Source organism: Salarias fasciatus, chromosome 22 (genome assembly GCF_902148845.1).
Source record: "Salarias fasciatus chromosome 22, fSalaFa1.1, whole genome shotgun sequence".
Lineage (NCBI taxonomy): Eukaryota > Metazoa > Chordata > Actinopteri > Blenniiformes > Blenniidae > Salarias > Salarias fasciatus.
The window spans coordinates 8,283,591-8,307,436 of NC_043765.1; the positions used below are offsets into that span (position 1 = coordinate 8,283,591).

The following is a 23,846-nucleotide window of genomic DNA, read 5'->3' on the forward strand; positions in this document are numbered from 1 at the left end:
ACACACACACTCCGTCTTTTGGCTGTCGTCCCAGAAATTATTATTCTGCACTCAAGTCAGGGTCAGATGTCTGCTTGGGGCTTTCAAAGCAGGGTGAGGATTGGATGGCTGACAAATGATACAGAAAGAGAAGCTGATGGTAGAATGTCAATTTCAAACTATCATACGACAAAACATTATCAAAAGAAGTATTAACATAGTGAAGAATATGCAGACCTACAGTACTGAGAAAGACGAGTTTAAAATAAATCAAAAACACAGTTTTTCCCACAAATGAAGGACTTTATTGTCACAGTAAGTGCAAAGGAGCGACTGTGCATGTGTGGAAGATCAAATGTCCGGTCCTCCAGCCGAACGAACCAGCGGTGACTTCATCATATAAAAAGGTTTGCTTGACGGTTCTCCTGAAATCACCAGCTTTGCGTTTGGCATGGAGGGGTTTGCTCCCGGGAGCAGATGGCGCGGCTTCAAGTTACAGGTGAAGGAACAGGGAATCATGGGAAGAAACTACGTGTTTGGACTTGACAGGACTTTACTCCTTGGAGAACATGTGCAGGACCAGGTCGCACACGCGGTTGCTGTAGCCGAACTCGTTGTCGTACCTGCAGACACAAGAAGGACAAAAGGTCAGGGAGGGCTGAAGAAAAAACGAAAAATAAATAAATAAACAGAGGGAGCAACATTACAGACGTTTAAAGGAAATCCCAACAGGTCTGGATACTCACCATGAAACCAGCTTGACGAAGTGCTCGTTGAGGGCGATGCCGGCGCCAGCATCAAAGATGGAGGAGTGAGGGTCGCTGTTGAAGTCTGTGGACACGACCTGAAAGCAGGCGGATAAAGGATCTCAGAATGACTGATCATATAAAATGGGAAATGAATTGAGAACTTAAAAAAGAATTAGGATTTTGTCTCCATCTGGTGGCTCCTGGGCACACATGCATGTTTCATTCATGTTCATACTAATCCCCCCCAGGCGGTCTGTACCTGGTCCTCTGTGTATCCCAGGAATCCCTTCATGGGTCCCTCAGCGGCGGCCTTCACCACCTTCTTGATGTCGTCGTACTTGGCCTGAAGCAGAGATCCAGACAGGATGAGCACTCTTCGTTAAAGGACACTTTCAGACTTAAGAGAGTGTTGTGATCTAGAAGTTGTTGGCGGGACTCACGGGCTTCTCCAGACGGACAGTCAGGTCAACGACGGACACGTTGGGGGTGGGCACACGGAAAGCCATACCGGTCAGTTTGCTGCGAGAACAGAAATGATCAGAATCCGTCCGAGCATTTTAAAGGTTCCTTCCAGGAGCGTAAAGCCGTACCCGTTCAGCTCGGGGACGACCTTGCCCACAGCCTTGGCGGCTCCGGTGGAAGCGGGGATGATGTTCTGGGCGGCGCCACGGCCATCTCTCCACAGCTTTCCGGAGGGACCATCAACGGTCTTCTGTGTGGCGGTGACGGCGTGGACGGTGCTCTGGAGGACAGGAACAAGAAGCACATGACTCCGGGCAGTAAAACATTCACAACTGATTAGAACCGTGTCACTAATTTCATTACAGTTTATTTTTTTTGCAGGTGATATCAGTTGATGAGCTGTGAAGCTGCTGTCTCGATCACTACCCAACTTTCCTCCATGTATTTATGGTGTAAAGCCGACATTAAACTAAATTTCTCATTATTTCTAATAGTTCAAAAAGGCAGCTGTGTGGAAGAGTTTCGGTTCTTTACCATGAGACCCTCAATGATGCCGAAGTTGTCGTTGATGACCTTGGCGAGGGGAGCCAGGCAGTTGGTGGTGCAGGAGGCGTTGCTGTAGAGACAAAACAAGAAATATGTAAAAAATAATGATGTCACCTGCACCGGCTAATCCTGGTTTGTTTACAGAGCAACAAATAAAACACACTGGATCACCAGAAAAGCTGTTGAACCACTCAAACGACTCTGTCAGCAGGAGATCACGCTCACCTGACAACCTTCATGGAGTTGTCGTACTTCTCGTGGTTGACGCCCATGACGAACATGGGAGCGTCGGCGCTGGGGGCAGAGATCACCACCCTCTTGGCGCCGCCCTTCAGGTGAGCCTGGAGGGGAAAGCAAGACGACACATGAGATCATGTTTTCATCTTTAAATGAAGGAACAGGATGGAACTCCACCAGCTGTCCAAAGTAAGTTTTCAAATATCATCAGGATCAGGAGGTCATTCAGTCTGTGGCGGCGGGCTCACTCACGGAGGCCTTCTCGATGGTGGTGAACACACCGGTGGACTCCACGACGTAGTCGACGCCAGCATCGCCCCATTTGATGTTGGCGGGGTCTCTCCTGTCAGCGAGGAAAGACGCAGGAGGTCAGAGAGCCGACGGGGAAAAACCCTGGAAGACCGAGACGGGTACGTACTCGTGGAAGACGTTGATGTGCATGTTGCCGATGACCAGCTTGCCGCCCTCGGCCTTCACGTCTCCGTGCTTCCACACACCATGAGTGGAGTCATACTTGAACATGTAGACCTGCGGAGGAAAAACATTGGAGTTAAAATCACTGAAAAGCAGTTTTCAGTCTTCAGCACAAACAGGAAGTCCTCTCACCATGTAGTCCAGGTCGATGAAGGGGTCGTTGATGGCTACCACCTCGACCTTGCCACCCTTGGCGGCGGCACGGGTCACCAGACGGCCGATACGTCCGAATCTGAAACACAGGTGACGGTCAGGTCAGTGAGGAAGAGGCATCAAGTTCCCACAATGCTCAGCTTTAATCTTGAAGCCCCTCACAGATCACTGGAGGAGCTTTTCAATAAACAATGTCTCCATGGCATGTAGCATGAGGCTGAGCAATGGCGTAACGTCAACACTGATCAGCTGTTTTAGCTTTTGATTTACAACTTCAACTCTGCAGTGACGTCTAAACCTTTAACCCCTGAGACACGTTTCCACCTGATGAAAACCTTTGAATTTTCACGACTTCATAAACAGCACGGTGCAAAGTTGAGAGTTTGGAGTTGGAAGTCAATGCCGAGCTGAACTCCCGGCGTCGGGATGAGAAACGTGCAGTCACTTGGAGAAGACTGCATCCTTTGCTGTAAAGCCGGCCAAATCCCTGTGATGTGCCGGAGGCTCAAAGCCCTCCGTTTGTCCAAACTGAATTATTCATGAAGCTTTTCTCATCTTTTATGAGACAGCTCTTTCCTTCCTTCCATCTCCTCTCTGACCAGCAGGTGGCAGCAAACCACCAATAACCGTGAGGAGGGCTCACCACAGAGGATGGCTGCTCCATACAAGGCTCTCCAGCCTGGGAGGAAGATAACAATAGCTGGCAGCCGCAGTGGAAAGACTGTTTCTGCCTAATATGGGAGCCGTCATGGTGGCTCTACCAGCGAGGGGCCTGGAACCAGAGAGCGGAGCCAACCGAGGGGGACAGGCTTTTATTTGACATATTCACCACTTCACTGAGTGTCCAGCAGAGCAGAGGAAGGGTCCCATATCATGTGAAGTTTGAGAAAGGAGGCTGGAGTGAGCTTCTTCCCTCCCTCACGTTACAATTTAACACTGGAACCTCCTGTGATCTAAAATTGTCAGTATTGGTGTATAGTAGCTGAAGATGTGACCGACAGCAAATCGGTCACATCGTCAGTGAAAAAGGTGATTTTAATGTATTATATGGACTTTCCCAGCTGCTTGTGAACGTTGACAAATCAGGAAGTAATTCCTGTAGCCAAATAAACCATTTAATCTATGAATCATAGTGATAAAATATTAATTTATATAAAACAAGCTTCTTTTTTTTTTAAAGGCCACATTATGTCAGATGTTTTACTTTACATTATGCTTCCCTTCAAATTTTTTTACCAGACTAAACACAACTGTAAGCGGCTCCAGTTTCAAAAAGTAAGGAAGCTTTTTACTTTTTTTTTTTTTTTTTTTTAATTGTCCACTTCTGAAAATAATCTGAAACCAATATAAGGTTTTTTCTTGTTGAATCTTGTTAAAGGGGAATTTCTGCCATCATTGAGGACACTGTATCAGAATCTGTATTTATTTATGTGTGTTTATGCTTAAGTTTTTTCCAGACTTAAGAGCTTCAAACCAAAAGGTGAAGGGATGTAAATATAAATTGGCCATCCGGTCGGGGAGGGGAGGTGAACTTAACCGGATGCTAGAACCACTTCAACTGGCTCCTCTTGATAAGAGCAAGCAGCTGCTTCACGTTAAGCTTCTCCAAAACTTCTGAGCTCCCGATTCCATCCGGAAGAGCGAGGCGCACCACCTCTTATCACTCCTGACCTCCATCTTTTTCCATGACAAGACCATGGACTCACACTCCGAGGTGGTGACCTGAATCCTCATTTGCTTCCCGTGCATGCTGGGAGCGCTCTGTGATAGCACCAAGAGAGCAACATCATCTGCAAAGAGCAGAGACGTAACCTAAAGATCTGTCCCCGTCATGTCCTCCTGACCTCTGCTGCTTTGAGAAGCTTTTTTCCAAGAGAATCAGAAACTGGAGCGGAGACGACGAACACTAAGAATCAACACTGAGCAGTTCTCGCATTTATCAACACTAATAACTTCAAAACCAACGGCACTTTTCCCAAGTGTTCTTTTCCAGACATGTCACTTTTTAATTAGCAACTCTGGCCTGGATAAAGCAGGAACGCAAGATAGATTAAAGGATTTTCACGTCCACATTGACCTTTTAAACGGTAGCGGATCTTATTTTGGACTCGGTGTAGAATTATGACTTGTAACCGGGCGAAGCGTCACACTGTTCTTCCTCAGCGACACACATGAAGTGTGTAATATGAAGCAGTGTTACACAACAGGAGGCGCTCGGCTTGACATGAGAGGAACAGGCCACCCGCCACACCAACACACCTGTCACAAACTTTTTTTATCCTCATCCAGTTGTCTCTCTTCTCGTGTCCACTTTCCTTTGAGTGAAGCTTGAAAACTACTTTAACATGCAGAATCTTTAGGGTGTAAGAAGGTGAAAGGAAAAATAAACCCTGCAGACCACAAGCAGGATCTGGTTTGTGTTCTGCACCTTTAGTGACTCATAGTTTAAGGAAACTGAAAAGTTTTATTGAAATATGAAAAGCAAGCTAAGACAAAGGTGATTTACAATAGAAATGAGGATTTGTAATAAAGCTCTGCGTGTCATTTTCTTCGTCTTGCTTCGCCCCGAGCGATCATTAGAGGCTGTTTGCAGAAAAAAAAAAAATTATCCTCTAACAATGACGCCTGAATAAAGGTGCTTTCAAATTAATTTGTGCCAGCTCTCACAGGATCCTGAGGAAACCTGCCGACGGGCATGTGGATTTCCACGGTGAGTTCTGGAAACCACCAAGCAGCCATAAGGCCAAAATGGACCTCAGCCCAGCTGCTGTTGGTGCTGGCCCAGCATGGAGTTAAATCTCCCTCCAGCTGCTCCAGCGAGGAGGAGGAGGAGGAGGAGAGAGAGAGAAGGAGTTTCACCAGCAATCTGAGAAAGTCTGAGAGGCGGACACTTGCACACACCAGGCAGGCTGGCATGATCTCTGAACTTCAGCAGGAAAGGTTAGGGAGTTAAAATTAGACGAGGGGAGAATAAAAGGAATGTGACAGCTGAAGGGAGCAGAGATACAGACAGAGAGAGGGCGAGAGGAGAGGCCTGAAGGGTGCCGAAGAAAGGGGAAGGAGAGGAGGGGAGGGATGCCAACCGTGACACCACAACAGCGCCGGACTATAAATAACCAGAGAATAGACGGGTCCAGAGTCCCGTCCTGCATTCAGACGAGAGTCTCCGAAGAGAAGAGGCCGGGGCAAGACTGCAGATCACCTCTGCAACAAACACTAAATCCCCCTCAGATGCTGAAAAATGACGTGTATATCTCATTTCAGTGGCTTTTTCTTCCTCACAGATTCATCTGATGTTTTAACTCCTTCAAAGCTCGATCACTGTCTCATCATTTTAAACCCATGAAGCAGTGAAGTACCAGAAGATGACAAAACATTTAACACAAACAGTTTAGCTAAAACAGTTTAGCTCCAACTTTTGGTAATTTCATACAAATTTCTAAAAACCTTCAACTTGAAATCTACATTTATTTTGCTTTGAAAAATTTTTTTTCTTTAAGGAAATTCTAATAAATGTCTATTTTTGGAAACTGCATCTCGAATGGTGGTTTCAGATATAAAGTCAATATAATCATCTCAAGTGAAAAAATAAACTTTTAATGCAAGATTCAGTTTAGAATTTCAGTAGCTTGAAAAATACTTAAACACATTTTCAATATTTGGAGGAGTTTTTAAACAGTGGTATGGATTAGCATGCCAGAGTTTAACCTAAATCCAGCATGTAGTGTCCAGCCTATGGTTAAGATTAACTTTTGGAATAATTCAAGCCCACAGCCACATCTTAATAAACGTATGTTTGTTAATTATTTTCTTCAACAACTCAAGCATCAATAAAAATCCCTGCTCTACTTTGTGGATGCAACAGCTGCCGTGTCTATTTTCATACTGGCTTCCAGACAGCATATTTATTTACTATTACTATAAACTTTACCAGTTATTTTGATCATTATTTTTAATCAAATCAATCTTAGCATTTGAATTTTGAGTTTCAGTATTGTTAGATCACTCAAAATCACTATCTCAGGAAATATTGCTTTAGCCATCATGTAATCATGATGAATCATCATGATTCAGAAACAAATTGTTAAGTTTGTTTATTTTCAACAAAATTAAACAAAATACTAACAAGGACATTTTGGCAATCTATAACATTTCCTTCATTTTTGCCAGTTGCAGCATTGGTCATCTCAAATGATTATTTATGTAACAGTTTTAACTTTGAATAGATGTTAAACCCAAACGATTTGTGAAAAACAAGGAAACTCACTTTGACTTTTTTTTTTTTTTTACAGCTTCAAAGCTGTTGAACTTCACAGAGAAATTACATCCTTTAACTGAAAGACCTAGTTTCCACCGCAGAAGTGGATTTAATAAAAAAGATTTCTTAAATAAAGACTGAAAAGTAACAGGAACATTGTGGGACGCCTCTGTGCCTGAAGGCCTTCCACTCTTTGCCTGTAAAACTACTGGGTGCTTTTTAATATCATTTATTGAAGGAGATTAAATCTTTCCTGGCCTTACATCACACAAGGTCTCAACATTACATTCGAAAAAGATAAACTATGTCTGCTCAGTGCTTCTTAACTTGTCAGATATCTCCAGAGGGCTTCAGCCTCCAGGTTTTAGATAAAACTCATGAGAAACGTCTATCGAATGACAGAACAGAGAAAACCAGGAAACTAAAGAGATTTAAACACAAACCAAACCAACATAAGATATGACACATTTTCAAATAAAGGAATCATTACAATGCTAATTAACTAGGTTTTTGGCTTTGTAATGTTGAGTTTTAAGTTGTTTTGTTTGTGAATTAGCCGTTTACTGCCCCACAAAATGTTAAAAGTGTCAGTATGGTCAGGGAATGACAGAGACTGAACACATGTTAAGTCACTTTGAAGTGACAGACAAAAAAAGTGACACAAGCAAATAAAATGACATAAAAAAAAAGACTCAAAAGAGGCTCAGAGAGACAAAACTTCCACTTAAAGTTTGGAGAATGACCTCTGTGCTGCTGAGCTAACAGTGCATCCATTATGATCATTATGAGACTTTTAATGACGGGATGAATAAAACAAATTAATGAATTAAAATCGTATTTGTAATTGAACATCAGCTCACCCGTTGATTCCGATCTTCACCATTTTGACTGATGTGGTCTAGTCCTCACTGCAAAGGAGGAAAAGTCAACGTTTCATTCATTATTGTCTCAAAAAGGAGCAAAATCCAAACCAAATCAACAGTTAGTCACTTTCAAGTGTGTGTGTGTGTGTGTGTGTGTGTGTGTGTCTCGGAGGTGTACCGTGTGTGTGGATGCTCCTCGGTCTGCCTGTCCTCAGTGGAGAAGAGAGCGCGGGGACGAGCGACAGGAGACTCGCGCTTTTATCCTCGCGCCTGGCAGCAGGGGGGGGCGAGGCCACGCCCCCTTCCGCCGCCCCGCTGTCAAGTTCCTCAACATAAGTTGAAATATTCACTCTTTTACTGTTAGATGTCGCAAGCATCCAACCCCTTTTGATTGTTGGTGACATTTTTTTTCCGTGAATATTATTACCTTGTTTGAAGTTCAATTATACACAGTATAACATGCAGTGAAATGCGTTTAGCACCTGTTCCAACCTACTGTATTCATCCACCACAGAAAGTAGTTCCTGTGTGGAGGATCAACAGTGTGCTTCTTATTCAACAAAGCCTGAGTAGAAAAAAAAAATATTGACATGAAATTTAACTCTCCAACATGAAATAAGCAGCATGAAAGCACTGGTTTGTTTGGTTTCTAGCAAGAAGTTTCGTAAAGCTTCCACTTGACCTTAACTTACATGAGCTAAAATTAGCGCGTTTGTTAATTCTGTTCAAGTCAGAATGTACAGTACAGCCTATATCAGGGGCTGGCAAATCACATTCACTAATTCACTGATTTCATTACTCAGTGGCCAATAATGTGAACAGTTTGACCATTTAAATCTAATAAATTACTGCATGCATCATGCACAATAACCTTCATTTATTTACAATTTCTCAGTTATATCCAGAGGGCCACGTCAGGGGCCTGGGCCTCATGACGCCCAGGTCTGATCTGCATGATGCACAGTACATAATAACCGGATTTCTTTTTGTTGTTGTAACCAGCAAAAGGTGGTGACCATATTGAAAATGATGTAACTATACATCCCACAACAACACACATGACATGATTTTTCCAGGTATCTGTAGATCGGATGACAGACATGCATCTATCATGGTTTTGTATTATGTTTGTATTTGCTGCAAGTGGAAGCTAAACTGTTTCTGCACTGTCAGCACAAAAGCCACATGCAACGAATCCTTAGAGGTCAAAACATTGATGGAAACCAGATGCACCTGATCTTTAAACTGGACCTCAGTCCAAAATCAGAGCTGTAAAGGCCTCCTCACAGCCCTCCTGTCCAGTCTCATGTTCACTGTATGACTGTGGGTCATGTGGTGGTGTGGTATCTGCTGCTGCATGCACGTACAGAGAGGAGAGGAAATGCCACGCTGGGTTCACTCAGCTTTAAACACAGTCCCACTGCAGGGCAGTTTCATACACTCTGCCCATTGGCTTCTTCTATTGACACAGCTTAAAAAAAATAAAAAATAAAAAAAATTCCCAATCAATGCAGACAGTGCACAAAATGGAAGAAAACAGAGCATGACCTGATCATTTCACTTCAATGACAATGTGCTCTGATTACATATTGGGGAAACAGGTGTCTGGATAATTCCTAAACAGCATGTGAGATATACTTTTGGGAGATAGTTAATGAAAAAATTTTGTCATCAGCCAGCACAACAAGGGGAGAAAAATAAATCTATTGTTGTAATGTTTGATCTGAGTGACAGTGCTGTTCGTCCCCAGCCTAACTCCTACAGAGAGCCTGTCCAAGTCTATTTCTGGATAATCCGTCTGCAGGTCTGCCAGATCTCCAAACACCACGTCTCACACTCGTTACACTCTGTCGACACAATGGAGCAGCATCTGTCCGCTCTTTTATTGATCACGTAGTCTGGGTGATTTATCCGGCTGAACGGATAGGAGAGCTTCAGAGGATATTTCCACAGCACTGACATTTCGGAGAATATATTATAAATGTTTGAGGAGAAGGGATAAGTAGCAGGGATGGTGTCGCTTCTAAGATAAAATGTCACGGGTGGAACCACCCCAATGTTTTGGACCGAATCCAGGACAGCTTACTGGAGAATGAACGCTCAAGGATTTTAAGTTCAAATTAAATTTTTTGTGAAGCTATCAACCTTCGTTGCCACATTATCCAACTCAGGATTGCAGGATACAACCGAGACAGGTCAGCATCCAACACAGACATATACACAGTCAGAGTCACACCCACAGGGAAATGTGGAATCAGCAGTCAGCCTCAAATGTTGCTTTTTGGACTGTAGGACAGACAAGAGTGCAAACTGCACACTGTTGTCTTTTTGCAGCAACTGTCATTGTTTCTGAGCAGAAGTGAAGTCCTCGATTCAAATGAGGAATGACATATAAACATAAAGTTTATAGAAATAAACTGTCTGGGCGATTGTGACGAGTGCTGTGTGAATAATGCATCCTCTTTCCTGCTCTGTCCAGGTCACAGCTGCTGGGCACCGAAGACAGTCCCTGCGAACTGTGGGCAGCCCGTCTCACACAAGAAAGACATACACTCTCACATTAGGAAGCCAGAGTTACAAGGAGCAAAAGAAGGCAAGCTAAGGCGACTAACCACTGTCATCGCTTTAGCAACACTACATATTTGAAGCCTCAGCTTTGTTGCGTTTCTCACCATGAAAACAGATGTTGAGGAGCTGCTGGTTCTTTTAGGATTATGCAAAGCTGCTGGCCCCAAAGAGCGGCTACTATTCCACTGGACTCATGTTCACTAAGGGCCCAGTCACACCGCCCGAACTTTGCTGGAGCGTCCCTGGAGCGGTGAAAAAAATCCATCACCGCTCGTAACTGTTCACCACCGCTCACCACCGTTTAACAGAAGTTGGCCTCCGTTAAAGCAACGCCGTAAACGCTCGGCCACCGCTGATGTTAAACAGAAACTGAAGCTGTGATGCATGAGCAGCTTTTTAATGGACATTAGCCTGTTTTCACAAACGGTATCTCCGTGAGGTTGTTTCAAGAAGACTTGAGATCCAGATTCTAGAGCATCTTCCTTCCACGAACTGATATAACTTTAGGGGAATTATTGAGTAAATCCAGAGAGTAGTGTAATCTCAAGACTGTGTAAGAGTTTTCAAAGTAATGCAAGAGTAACTTCCCCAATAAACTAGTCACTTTTTGTTTTTAAACTAGTAACTGTGATCAATATGATCTTTACAGAGCTCTGAGCAACACTCCAGAGAGGAAATGTTTTTATTTTCCAGTAGTCCAGTGAATGCACACTAAAGGGTTAAATTGAAATCACAATGGTTTTTGCAACATTTTCTTCTAAATGGAGAGAGTGTGTGTTTGCTGGGGGCTGGATATCATTATCTGTGTTAAAGATTACATATCATCATGAGTAAATGGGGCGTTTCAGAGCTCACAATGTGTCAGAACCTTCTCGCGCCGTCGGCTGATGAACATGCAGTCCTTTAAGTCAGTCAGCAGAGGGTGAAGTAAAGGTCAGTCTATAAATATGACCAGCGACCTTCTGCTCTCTTCATATAGACTCAATATGTCAAAGGGTGTGACATTTGGGGGGACGACAGTGAGCTGAGCACCTCCGGTCAGGGGTCGGCGATTCCCCGCCATGGCGAGGGGGGGAGGGGTTGAAGGGACAGCGGGAGTAGTCTGTAAAACAAATGTGAGCTAAGCGAGGTGCGAATGCTTGAATGAATAGCGAACAGCTCACAGACGCGGAGCGGAGATAAACGTGGCTCCATTGTAAATGAGCACATGTGTGGTGGTGTAACAGTGTACATACCTGCAGTTTATGTAAGATCCAGCCTGATAGCTGCTTTGTCTCTGGTCGGGGCTGCAATCCCCCTGCACTGATAACTCGCTTGATCCATACAGCCACGCCTTATCAAAAGGCTCAGTTGCTGATAAGCTTGGCTACTTTCTGATATCTGTTTCTGTGGAGCTCAGGCTGAATGAACTCGGTTGGAAATTCACAAACCGTTCTGTGACGTTTCCAGGAGAGGTCAGAGCTCCTTCTGACCCGAAGCTCTTCTTACACCCTCCACTAAAGCATGTTAAATGCTCCAGTGTCCTGCAGCATTGGTCAAAGTTCGAGAAGGATCCTTGACTTAATCGGTTCTAAAATAGCAGGAAATACTTCAATGAGTCATTTTTGTGTAGTCAATCTTTAGTTTATTTGCAAGTCCTCAAAAGTTGGATCTTTGGAAAAAGCCTACGTTAAAATCCTGTTCATAAAGCATTGCATTCTACTGAACCTGAAAACTGAATACACATTTGAATTACAAAATCAAATAATTTGATCCAGACTAAGGTAGTGAGGGACAACAAACTAAAGAGAAGGTGATCAAATATTCAACCATCCTCTATACTCCTATTTATCCAGATGTCACCGAGTCAATTCAACAATTAAACTCTGAAAGGTAGTCATGGGAGTATTTTTGAAATTAAAAACATTTCATTTGGCATGTATATCTGGCACTGATTTCAGTGTTCATGTTAAAGTTCAAATAAACATCCTTGTTTTTTTCTCAAGAAATGTGTTCAGGTGTGATTCTTCTCCACTCCACTGTATCGAGGTCAAGAGGTAGTGTTTGAGCTTATCAGAGTGAAAAAACTCATAGAAGACTAAAATAGTCACTGATATGGTGGAATTGAGAATAAGCTGGTGTGTAAAGATCAGTTCGTTAAGTTTGGGTCAGAGGTGAAATAAACAGGCTTACAGCTGGCAGTTTGTTGGCTCTTGCACAGATAAACACATCCAAAAGTCAGCAGGCATGTGGGTCTCCGAACAGCAGGAAACCCAAACAGGTAAAAGGCTGCCGGCAGGACACAAAGAGAGTCGAGCCTTTCCTAAAAAACACAAAGAAAAACAGAAATTAATGATAACTCTCGATGAGGAAAGAAACTATGAAAGCACCTTCACCACGTTGCCATTGTGTCGCCCTTCACGGTTTCACATGAAATGACTGAATCCGAGTCGCCGCAGGAGGTTCGGGCTGTTTATGTGGGTGACCTTTGATGATTTCATTTTTAAGCTGATGACATTTATTGAATTTGCTTTTCATTAAAGAGCAAATGTGACAGTGGGCGTGGGAGAAAGAAAGAGGAAGACGTGGCCCAAAGGTCAAGGAAGCAGATCTGAGCTCGGACCACGGAGAGTGAGCGACGACACCTGCTGAGCCACCCGGACGACAGAAACACACAGCGTCCACATCCCACAGAAAACCCTGGCTGCAGCATATTGTTGGGTCCAGTATGTTAAAACTGTCCTTTCCTAATAAAATGCTCCATTTTAAACATACGCAATATAAAAAAAAACAAAAAAAAAAAAAACAAAACTATTCATTTAATTCTTTTTTTTAAAGCCCAAGTAGTTCCCACACGCTACGTTCTGACTCAGTGGCATAAGGCGGCTACTCTCAGGCTGAATTTCGGAGAAAATTAACTGCTTTTATTCTCATTTTCATTCATAAGAAAACAATGAGAAAATGATGCTGTGCTCACTGCTGTTCTAAAGATATGAGGAGCAGAAAAGACTGCTGCTACGGAAACATATGCTTGCTCTCATATACACAAACTATTAATGAAATATCCGGCAAGTGTTCACAGCTTTTCCAGAGATATCAGGAGCAAAAATATTGTGTCACTGTAGAAATATATTGCACCTGTTCACCCTGTCTTCACACTGTTTTGCTATATTAATGTTCGCAGCTTTTTAAGAGATATCAAGACCATAAAGGAATGATTTGTAAGGATCATAACTGGACTTGAACTCGCTGGATGTTATGTTAGAATTGGAGCTGCGTGGTCCACATTCAAGGACCAAGCACAAACTAAACTCACAGAATGTGTCAGTGAATTTCGAGGTAAAACTCACAAAGCAAGTGAATACACACAATTTGAAGGTTATGTCATTCAACATTTGGTGAAAAAGCTTGCCCAGTCAGTTTTTTCTTTTCTATTACAACACCCCTGGTAGTAGTTAGATCATTAAAACAAGATCTTCAGTATCAACGTGAATGAAATGAGCGGATATCACAATTCTAGGAGGATGTGCAGAGAAAAGGGGTGGAGGAGGTTCAAGGAGAGATGGAGGAGGTGTAGGAGGTGATCGATCGAGGAAGAGAAAAGAGGAACAAAAGGCCTTTCCTCACAACGGATCTGCCTTTTGAGTATAAAAGTACAAATACAAAACCCTCTTTTTCAAAACTGTCATGGCCTCAGAGAGTCCAGTGAGGAGAGGGTGAGTTCACTGCTGTGTGGCGCCCTCTAGTGAGAGGATCTAGATGAAGACAGGTCTTCATCTTAACCTTTGAGGTAAATTAGAAATCAGACATAATTTTTGTCCTAATTGGTTATTTATGTATTTTGTAATCTTAATTTTTTTGACACATGTTGCTGTGACACATGTTTGCTGATACTGATTTCGACTATTTTATTTCATTTCGGGCGGTCGGAGACAAAAATGCTCATATCTTCAAAGCATGACACATTTCAAGCAGCTCCATTTTAGAATGAAATATTGGCTTTTAACTCCAGTACAGCATATATTATAGCACACGATTGAATCAGGCTGAGCGTGAGCTGAGACTCGAGCACTTACAAACTCCATCTGTGAGGAAAAATGTGGTTAAAGATCATGAAGGGAACCTAGACAAGCAGATAAATGGAGCTCCTGTTAAAGTTCAGGCCATAATGCCAGGGTATAACTCGGACAGCTCACTTGCAGGCTGTGAAAAGAAGTGTGTGATTATCTCATTAAATAACATCCAGCATGACTGCAGCCTCTCGAGTCGCCACTTTAACCCACCTTTACCCCGCAGGACGACGAGCATCCGTCTTCGTGGAGCTGCAGCCTGCGCCTGGTGCTGCTCCGCCCGAGTCTGACATCTCTGCTGGCAGCTGGACAGCGTGTCGTCCTTGTCCCGTCCTCTGTTACAGGAAGGACCCTCTAATCAGCTCTGCAGAGAGGATGCTGGGATAACTGGCAGGAGACCAGGTGAGGGGAGGTAAATGAGATGGGATGGATGCTGCCGAGGCCGGCGCTGTGGCATTTTTCATTCATAATTCATTCACCAGGTTGTTTATTCATTCACACTGCTGAAAATATGTTTTTGAGCCATTAACACATGAAAAAAATTACAGAACAAAGTTTAAAAGTGTTTAGATGCAGCTATGATGCTGAACCCGTGGATGAATGTTCTTACTAATGCGGCACCATTTAAACAGAGATGATGTCAAATAACAGAAAAACGAAAGGCAACATGGGAAATGATGACTTACATTCTCACCTAAAGTCATGGCTGACCAGCAAAATCTGCTTTGTGCTGACCAAACAACAATATGTTTGTGCTGGAGAAGGGTTTAAAGGTTTGACTTTTCTCTCCTTGGGTTTCAGTTGCTCGGTTTGTCCTGAGTATCGGTGAACTCGACTCCCGGGAGCTGCTCAGCTTTGCTTTCAGAGGTCTGTTGAACATCCCGAGTGCAGCTTCAGGGACCCTTTGGGCCTCAGCGGGGAACCGAGCAGCGGGACGACACCGCGTGAGCAGGAAAACAAAGAGTATTGATCCCTCTGGACTCCAGTGTGGGATCAATCGTCATGGCATTTACTCTGAAGCTCTGTGAAGACCATAAGCTGCTGCTGCTGCTGCTGCGGCTGCGGCTGCAGCTGGACTGTCGGTGTGGGTGTTTGGTGTGCGATGGCGTGACTTTTATCTTTCATGTCACACCACTGCAGCCACTCCAGATGAGAAAACAGCGCTGATAATGTGTCACGTTTGCGTGCCACTTTGACTGAACAGGAGCGGCAGCCTTTACAACGCTGAGCAGAAACAAGCAGCTCAGATATGTAACAACTAACGGCAATGAAACCGCAATGATCAGAAGTTTTAGGATCAAATGTTGGCAATTTTTGAATGCAAGAGACATAAATTCCCTGAAACAAAAAAAGTAAATCAATAAATAAATAAATAATGACATCTGTAGTAAATGAATAGCCAGTAATTTCCCTAAAGAAGTAGCAGATAAACAAAATGGAACAAGACAGTTTGAGTTCATAATAATTTTAGCTGCAGAAGGTAAACATACGGAGCCCCTAAAGGGACATCAAAAAACTTATTTTTTTAAGTGAGTTCTACGTGCTCACGTAAAGCTTTTACGTGCGCACGTAGAACTTTTACGTGCTCGCGTAAAGTTGTTTACGTGAGCACGTAGAACTTTTACGTGCTCGCGTAAAGTTGTTTACGTGAGCACGTAGAACTTTTACGCGCTCGCGTATAGTTGTTTACGTGAGCACTTATAACTTTTAAGGGAGCACGTAAAACTCAGCTCCCGTCCGTACGCTCCCGTCCGCGCAGATTCCTCCGGGGACATCTGCGCACAGCATTGGGTGTACACCGGTCGCACCTATACGCATGCTCCGGAGCGCTACAGCAAACAAACCAGTACCGAAGTTAACATTGAAAAGTGAGTCTGTGAAGCCATCGCTTAGTAGCTTAGTCAATAAAAGACACCCAGGCCAGCCTCTCATTTATTAATCAATCATAAAACGGCACAAGGGTGCACTGCCATATGAAAGATGAAATCAGCATTTGTGCATAGCTCCTTTTATATTTTCATGTTATATATAAAGTTAGATCTTGGATTTCTGCTATTATTCTTAAGATTCAAAGTTATTCTTACTCTTTATTTGCACATTTCAATCGCTTTGTTGCACCCCCATGTGTGTTCTAGCCTCTGTAACTTGAAATTTCTCCGTGGTGAGATAAATAAAGTCTATTCTATTCTATTATGAATGGTATGGAAAGATGAAATCAGGTCTGACATCATGTGCATAAGTTTGAGTCAGTGTGGATTTGCGGTGCAGCACAGAAAAACCTGGCGGAGCGTAATTATAAAGCGAACCTCAACATGTCGTAAAATACAAGCAGCACATATTCAGTACAGATTCAAAAGTGAATGTATATTAAAAAAAACTAATGCTCTTAAAGAATATCTAATAAAATTTCCTCTTGTGGGATTAATAAAGGATTTTTAACTTTCAATAACTGATGGATCCTGCCACGGAGAGCGCAGTTTTAACAGTGCGCACGCGCTGCTGGAGAGCGCACGCGCTGCTGCAGAGCGCATTTCAGACGCTCAGATCCAGCAGGGAAAGGTGCTGTTTAGCTCCGAAATGGTGTGTGACCTTATTTTGTCCTGTGTAGTTTTAGAAAATAGTGTACTGGCTGATGGAGTTACTTTAGATGCACTGGTGCCATGAGAGGACTTGATGTAGGAACCAGGAGAGGCTCGGACTGGAGGCTGGACGGAGGAGACGGACCTGAAGAACCATGACTGAAATGTAAATATACTATAAGTTTAGCAAATGATTTATCTAATCAGTGATTTTATTCAGGAAAATAACTTAAAGGAGGTAGTAGAAGTAGTTAATGTAGAACTCAACAAGATAAAATAGTGGTTTGACAGCAACAAATTAGTTTTAAATGTTAAAAAAACTAATTTTATATTGTTTAATGATAGAGAAAATAATATACATATATCAATTAAAATAGATGGGATTCAAAGGGTACATAAAACAAGATTTTTAGGTGTTATTATTGATAAAGACCTTAGCTGAAAGTCACATGTAAATTATATTAGAAATAAAATAGCTAAATCGATTGAAGTATTACATAAAGTAAAAGCAGTTTTAAATCAGTCAGCATTACTTAACTTGTATAAATCACTAATTATTCCATACTTAACTTATTGTGTGGAAATTTAGGGGACGACCTGTAAAACTTATACACAACCAATGTTCATTTTGAAAAAAAAAAGGCCCTGAAAATTATAAGTAATAATAGAAATAGAGACCTATCAAACCCACTATTCATTAAGTATAATTCTTTAAAATTTGATGATATAGTTGAATATAAAATACTTCAGATATTATATAAAGCTAATAGGAACATGTTACCAGGAAAAATTCAAGAAAGATTCAAAAAAGAACTTTTTTCTAATCTAAGGGATTGACATTTTTAAAAACCCCAGATTCAGAACAAAAATAATGGAACTCACTGTGACTGTTAAGGGAACCAAACTGTGCAATGCCCTTCAGAAAGAAGTGAAAGAAATGCGAATAATCACAGCATTTAAAAGAAATGTAAAGAGGCAGACATGTTATTCTTCTTTCTGCTCTGTTTTCATTCATGTATGTATTACTTTCTTTTTTGTATATTTTTTGTGTCATCTTATGAATGAAAATAAATCTATAAATAAAATAAATAAAATGTGATGCCAGTAGCCCAGATATAATATATTAGCTGACGGAAGATTACATACAGACAGTGGACGTTTAGTCAAACATTTTATTCAGACTTCGACAAACTGTCATTAATTTTGTTCAGTGTATTATTGCTTATTGGTTCCCCAGCCTGGTCACTATTGCGGTCAATGAACGGCAGATTTCTGTTTATCTTTCCAGGATCTCTGCCATGATGACGGCTGCTCTCGCTCCAGCAGCACCGCTCGGTCCCGTGTCCTGCTCAGCACCGGTCCGGTACTGGGTGTGTGTGTGTTGGGGGGGCGGGGACCTGGCCATGGTGCAGCTGCTGTATGAGACATAAATAAACGAAACAATAAAAATATGAGCTGTGTAAGTGTGTCAGCCTCATTATTTGCTATATCAGGGTTACATGAACGGACCTATTCAAACCTCAGCCGGTGTCCGTTCGTCCTCGGTGACGCTGCTCATTGCGGCGTGATCTTCCTCCAGACAAAGTGTTTCTGTCCTCCTTTAATTCCAGTTTTTAGTCATCCACTGAGCCCCTCCTTATTTACCTCCACCTCAGACCTGAGAGGATCGATATCCAGAATCCGGAAAAGTTTCTTTTTTGCCAAAATTGCGGGACTTCTGAACCATGAATATAGCCGTGCCATCCGCTGCCGGTGCAGCTGAATCAAGACCAGCAATCGTGTTTGCTGTAGCGCTCCGGAGCATGTGTATAGGTGAGACCGGTGTACACCCAATGCTGTGCGCAGATGTCCCCGGAGGGATCCGCGCGGATGGGAGCTTATGGACTGGAGCTGAGTTTTACGTGCTCCCTTAAAAGTTATAAGTGCTCACATAAACAACTTTACGCGAGCGCGTGAAAGTTCTACGTGCTCACATAAACAACTCTACGCGAGCACGTAAAAGTTCTACGTGCTCACGTAAACAACTTTACGCGAGCACGTAAAAGTTCTACGTGCTCACGTAAACAACTTTACGCGAGCACGTAAAAGTTCTACGTGCGCACGTAAAAGCTTTACGTGAGCACGTAGAACTCACTTAAAAAAATAAGTTTTTTGATGTCCCTTTAGGGGCTCCGTATAAACACCCCCCCCCCCAAAAAAAAAAAAAAACAAACAAAAAAAAAAACACCATCTAATCAGTGGATATAAAATAAAGGACATGCTCCCTAAAAAAAAAAAAACTTCATGTGTTATTTGAGCAAAACAAGGTAAAGTTATGTTGTGAAAGCAGCAGATATCACAAGTTTTGAAAGTGACCTGCTGAGTTTCTTTATCCAGGAGGTGTTAGAAACCAAAAACAAAGAAAAAAAAAATCTGATAACTATGAGAAAAACATTGATCAAACTGGACTGGATTAAAGCAGCAGCTTTTATGTTGCTTCACAAAAGACGATCACTTGGATCTGTTTCAACAACCACACATTGTATGCAAATGATGGTGATTTTGGCTGGAGAATGCATAAAAATATAGAATGTTATGCTCAGCTCCAAGCGGTCAGAGATGGACAAAGTGGCACAATTAGCAGGGATTTGTGAAGGTGGTGAAGACCAAAAACAGAGTAAAGTTTAAAAAAATAAAAGGATGTAACTAGATTCAACAGAAATCAAAATGGACCAAACCAAAGCCAGAGCCTTTATAGGGCTGAAGAAAAGAAGGTGGCTCCAATGAGATTAAAATACCAAAAATTGCACTTTAATGAAAAAACACGTAACTTCACACTGTAGAATCGTAGCTTGTGGCTGCAGGAGGCAGAAAATTCCCCAATAAGCCATTCTCCATAATTTGCAAAGGCAAATTAACACTTTTAACAACTAAGGAGATAGTTATGCTTTAAGGAGGATATGGAGCCGACAAATGAAACACGAGAGAGCGTTAATAGGAGATCAACATTTGTTAAAATGCTGCTGAACTAGAGAAATGAGGTAAAGTCTAATCAGAATCATCAGACAGGACAAAACAGACCAAACCACTATGAAGAAGAGCAGGGGAGAATGTCATCTTTCTCAAGTGGATAGTTTTGGTAGCATTAAGATTTTAAAATGTTTTAATTTCTCTGAACATCATATTCAGTATTTTGTAAGGAAGGCAGGTTCCAGACTCCTCCGTCTCTTCCAGCGGTTTCTTCCTCTGTCTGTGTGTAACTCAAACAAACTCATATATTTCCACACTTCAGCCGGCTCAACATCGTTATTAATTTATGGTTGGACCAGACAGCGGCGGTAAGACGCTGCTGCGATGTGGTCTGCAGTCCTGTTAGTGAATATGAGATGAATTATGCTTCCCCTGCGGAGGGAACCCTGCGAGCTGAAGCCTCTTTAAGCAGTCAGGGTGAGCGTTTAAGAAGAGAAGTCCTTCTTTCCTGGCTGCCAAGGACAGGATTACCCAGCAGAAGGCCTCGCTGCTGCTGCTTTTCACCTCGTCCTGACCCGCCAGCGCGCACACGCCTTCTGAATAAGACCCGTCTCTCACCAGCCCTCCAACCTGAAGATCATCCTAAATCTGACCTAGATGGCAGACAGAGGTGACGACGTGACGAAACGGGAGAAAACAGTGACGTGGAGAAATCTGGAAATCTTAAAGCTACTTGGATTAGCTATGAGATCGCTCTATACATAGCTATTTTATAGCTGTTTGAGGAAATAACCATAGTTAGAAATTATTTGTTACTTTAGTGGACAGTTGAGCTCATATACATGACGGCAGTTTTCTTTTTCATAGTGAAAATAAACTTTCCAACAATGCCATTGGGGACATTTGTCTGCCTGAAAGATTGATTCGGTCATGTTTCTCTTTTGTTGTTATTCTGTGGATACAAAGCAATTTAACAGCTATTGTCCGGTGAAGAGTCTTTCATCATTTTCTTTTGTCCTCACACGTCCCCTCACACACAAACAACTGCACAATTATACATTTGCGAGTGTGTGTGTGTGTGTGTGTGTGTGTACACGCACGCACACACGCACTTCCAGCTATAAATAGTCTGCTGTTTGCCTTCATATGCACATATATAACATTTCCCTTACTTGTCAGTTCTCATTATTTTTCAGTCTCTTTCTCACCTTCTCTCACCGCTCATCTCCGCTGCCTCCAGAATACTGATCACCCCTCCTCTTCCTCCTCCTGCACTACATCCATCTCCTCTTTCCCCCTCTTACTCCTACAGAAGCTCATATTCCCCATAAATTGTCTCGCTTGAACTCTTTCTCAGCTCTCAGCATGACTCACTGACTTTACCCCTCCTCTCCTCCCTCTTTTCATCCCTCCATCATTTCACTCTCTCGGGCAAGTTTGGAAGTCGTCCACTCGCCTGGGTTTTGACTTCTCTTTCACTCCTTATGTGTTTCTTGCTTTTCACCCTAATTCCAGTCTGCTCGGTCTCCACCACCCGACGCCTCCCATGTTCACCCACCGCCCCAGAAGATGCTTTAAATCTCTCTATCTGACTCCAGATTTTTCCTGCGTTCTCAAAATATGCTGCAATAGCACTTATTGGATCTCAGCACGCAGGACACAATGTAATATTTGTGACGTCCGTAATAACATAGATACTGTATTTTTAAACTTTCCTTGCGGCATTCCAGCTGCTCAGTCGTACGCAGATGCAAACATCATCACTTCTCCACCAGTGTCCTTTATAGATGCTTTTGACAGTGAAAACTGTGAAGCAGAAAGCGAGGTGACTCATTCTGCCGGTCATTGTTTGTCTGTGACTGTCTGAGACCTGCAGCTATGAGAGCTCTCCACATTTTTTTATTACAGAGAAAGTTTGGCCAATCCAATAAAAACTCTTCTTTGAAGTAGGATATGTAACCGTTGAGAGGTGATTGCATGAAGGACCAACACAGGAAAGATCAGTAAATTATGAAGAATATAAATGGACCAAACAAACCAGAAATATTTTGTTCAATCAACAGATTGCAAATTTTCTTAAAAAATATATATATATTAAAGGCTGTAATTTACAAAAACTTCTTAAACATCCTGAGGAGTCAGGAGCCATGGGCCTTTTTATCCTCTATGTTAAGACACTGTATAAAAAAAGCAGGGAAAAAGACACAGGGATCTTAGCTCCATTCTACAAATTACTTTTTGGTTGTGTTTCAAGGGAAAACACTTTGAAATGTTGTGGAAGTTTGCTCGAGAGCGTTAAAATCAATGCTATGAGTTTAAGAGTCAGTCTGAGTTGTTGCTGTGGAGATATGAGCAGCGTGTGGACTTGTGCGAGCCGTCCTCTCCACTCCGCAGCTCGGCTGTCTGCACATTTATCGAGCGCCGGGTTCAGAGCGGTCCGGGGCTCCACTCCTTCTCGCCGACTGAAATGGAGATCTGAGTTAATAAAGCCAGGAGCACCCGTCCTTCCTCGCCCTCCTCGCGCTCTTTAGCTGAATCACCGTGTTTTCATATTCATACTGTGCGAGGCAGAGACGGAGCGGGGCGGGGGGAGGAGGGAGGGAGGGAGGGTGTTCGGAGGAGGAGAACAGCTGTACTGCATTGTTAGAGAGAGACTGATGAGCTGAGGAGAGGAAAAACCCATCTGCAGGCCCAAACAGTGCAACGAAATACAGATTACCCTCCATCAGTCCATCTTCATCCAGCTCAGGGTGGCAGGATGCTGGAGTCCATCACTGGGGAGGGTCACCAGCTCAACCCAGCTCACACACATCACAGGCATCGGATATGTGGGGTCCGAGCAGGTTACAGGTGAGTCTCTTCTTCAAAAAGTAGCCGAGTTAATTCACTAGTTTCTGAAAAAAAAAAAAAAAAACTCTTGCATTAATGGACTTGAACAGTGATGGTGTTACTGTCATATGTTTCTTTAATACGAACAGCACTGCACCCAACTATCACATCCACTAAAGCTGAAGCTAAGATAACATTCATTTATGGTTACAGGTTCACACATTCACAACAGCCTTGGTTAATTTTAAAGGTAACAATGAAAAGGACAGAGACAGCAGCTCTGCAGCTCTTCAACTGTTTTCATTTAAGAGTAAAGACCCACAAGAACTTGAGTCAATATTTCTGAGTCAGCCAACGGTTAAAAGTGGTGGTCAAGGAAATGTGTTTACTTCCAGCATTGGACATGCTGCTGTCTTTAATTTTACTCAAGTGGAATAAAACTTTCAGCATGGATGAAGGAAATAAAAATGAATCTACTGGAGCCAATGAGTCTGATATGAGAGGATCTATAATTGAAGTTTATAAAAATCTAGAGTGAATGGACTGGGTAAGCATCAACAAAACAACAACATTTCAGGAGAAAAAAGCAAAACTTGTAAAGCATTTTAAACCTAGACAGATCTCAGCTTCAGAGAATCAACTTCAAATCTCGGACGGGAGAAATAATTTGTTTGCTGTCTGGATATTTATGTGCCGTTAGGTGATGCTCAGCAAACAGAGAAAACAGAGAAAACTGAGAGTGCTGCATTAGCCTTGAGATCTGATGAAGGGTAATGGATGAAATAAAGATGAAATAGAGTCGTGGCGGAATCACTTGGCGAGAAAAAAGGCAAGAAAACAGTCTGACTTTTGATTTGAAACCTACTGCAAGTTTTATTTTTTATTTTTTAGAAACATTTGTCTAAAAGTGCGTGATAAATCTTTCTGCATAGCAACAAAAACAAGCCATTTAGGCTACGAATGTTCAACTATTATTAGCTCCATCAATCTAGAGCAAACCTAATTATTGGCATTAATCACTGAAAAATAAAAGTCAGGGCCGACTCCAGAGAGGCTTTACTGTCGGCATGCATGTGAGGTTCTGACGGCGCATCATGTCCCACATGGACCTCCCTGTGGCGCACCAGTCCGCAGACCAGGCTCTCAATGAC

The 23,846-nt window shown here is 42.6% G+C and overlaps 1 protein-coding gene across 1 annotated transcript; it reads right to left on the reverse strand.

Annotated features, from left to right (window-relative positions):
- Positions 1 to 267: 267 nt before the first annotated feature.
- Positions 268 to 7,962, reverse strand: LOC115409554 (glyceraldehyde-3-phosphate dehydrogenase-like). The gene is made up of 12 exons (XM_030120787.1): positions 7,900 to 7,962; positions 7,719 to 7,766; positions 2,580 to 2,679; positions 2,392 to 2,501; positions 2,226 to 2,316; positions 1,962 to 2,077; positions 1,725 to 1,806; positions 1,319 to 1,470; positions 1,169 to 1,247; positions 988 to 1,071; positions 726 to 823; positions 268 to 602 (listed from the first exon to the last, which is right to left on the reverse strand). Exons 2-12 carry the CDS (start codon positions 7,739 to 7,741, stop codon positions 533 to 535), a joined length of 1,005 nt encoding a protein of 334 aa, XP_029976647.1. The 5' UTR covers positions 7,742 to 7,766; positions 7,900 to 7,962; the 3' UTR covers positions 268 to 532.
- Between the last annotated feature and the right edge of the window lie 15,884 nt (positions 7,963 to 23,846).